Source organism: Trichechus manatus, unplaced genomic scaffold, assembly GCF_000243295.1.
Source record: "Trichechus manatus latirostris isolate Lorelei unplaced genomic scaffold, TriManLat1.0 scaffold00032, whole genome shotgun sequence".
Lineage (NCBI taxonomy): Eukaryota > Metazoa > Chordata > Mammalia > Sirenia > Trichechidae > Trichechus > Trichechus manatus.
Window position 1 is genome coordinate 5657037 of NW_004443968.1, and position 1349 is coordinate 5658385.

Sequence of the window (1349 nt, forward strand, 5' to 3'; positions counted from 1 at the left end):
TTACCTGGAATGCTCTTGCAAGTTTCATTGGTATTTAGGCTACCTTCTTAAGGTGTCTTGTGGGATCTGTTGCGTCATGTCATAGACTAGATGTTCCCTTCAGTGTTTCTCCTTGAAAATGTGGTCTGCTCAAGTCTTGGGTAAAGAACACTTAAGTTTAGCAAGTAATGTTTTCTTTAAAGGCCATCTCAGTATCTTAAGAACTGATGAAAGTGGAATAGTGACTATTGTGTTTTTTCCCTAGCTGGTTGTCTGACAGTCAGTTTTGCAAGTTGGTTGAGGACACTTCAGACTACGTGGAATGTGCCTGTTCACACATGTCCGTGTATGCTGTTTATGCCCAGACCGACAACTTGTCTTCATACAATGAAGCCTTTTTCTCTTCTGGATTTATATGTATCTCAGGTCAGTTGCAGTATTTTTGAGTCAATAAATTTAAATATTTAAAAAAGAATAAAAGTCTGTTTTGCCATAGTCCTTTTATATATGCAAGGCACAAATTTACTGTGATTCTTCAGCACTGGGGGAAAATAAATTTTCCCATTTTCTTATTCATTAATTCATGAAACAGATGTTTATGGAGGGCCCACTTTGTGCTGAGGAAACAATGAAGAACAAGAGATAGTTCCAACTTACAAGGAGGGTAAAATACAATGTGGGATAAAAGCTAGATAATAGGAAAGGATACAATTCACAGTGCTGTGGGTTAGAGAGCAAGTTCTGAAGTGAGAATGTCAGGATTATGTGAGATGATACATAGAAAGCATTCTGTATTTTCTTTTAAAAAAAACTGACCCATGAGTTGATTTATATTCTACAACTTAGGAGCTCTAAGTATGCCAACCACTGTGTTAAAAAATAAATTCTTTCCTTCACCTTCCATCCCAGGCCTGATTTCTGGAAGTAATAGGAACTTTCATTGTATTAGTGTTGGTCAAGTTATTTACCTACAACTTAACTATAGAATTATTTTCATCTGCTGTATTAATTATATGGTTGTGAGTCTGAGAATTCCTTAAAATCTATTTCTATCCACTCCTACCCACCCACAGCTTTTTTATCTGAACAATGTGTTATACCAAGAACTGGGTATAGATGTTGTTGTTATTATTAGGGGCCATCAAGTCACTTCCGACTCATAGCGACTCCGTGTACAACAGAACGAAACATTGCCCAATCCTGCACCATCCTCATGATCATTGTTGTGCTTGAGCCTGTTGTTGCAGCCACTATGTCAATTCATCTCGTTGAAGGTCTTCCTCTTTTTTGCTGACCCTCTCTACTTTACCAAGCAAGATATCCTTCTCCAGGGACTGGTCCCTCCTGATAACATGTCAAAAATATGTGAG

General features: G+C 37.7%; 1 protein-coding gene across 1 annotated transcript in view; it reads left to right on the plus strand.

Annotated features, from left to right (window-relative positions):
- ADGRV1 (adhesion G protein-coupled receptor V1) overlaps nucleotides 1–1349 on the plus strand; it is a 687583-nt gene that overhangs the window by 343105 nt on the left and 343129 nt on the right. Inside the window, exons 83-84 of the mRNA XM_023730073.1 lie at nucleotides 39–52; nucleotides 245–405. Of these exons, the coding sequence (XP_023585841.1) occupies nucleotides 39–52; nucleotides 245–405 (175 nt within the window). The remainder of the gene's footprint in view (nucleotides 1–38; nucleotides 53–244; nucleotides 406–1349) is intronic.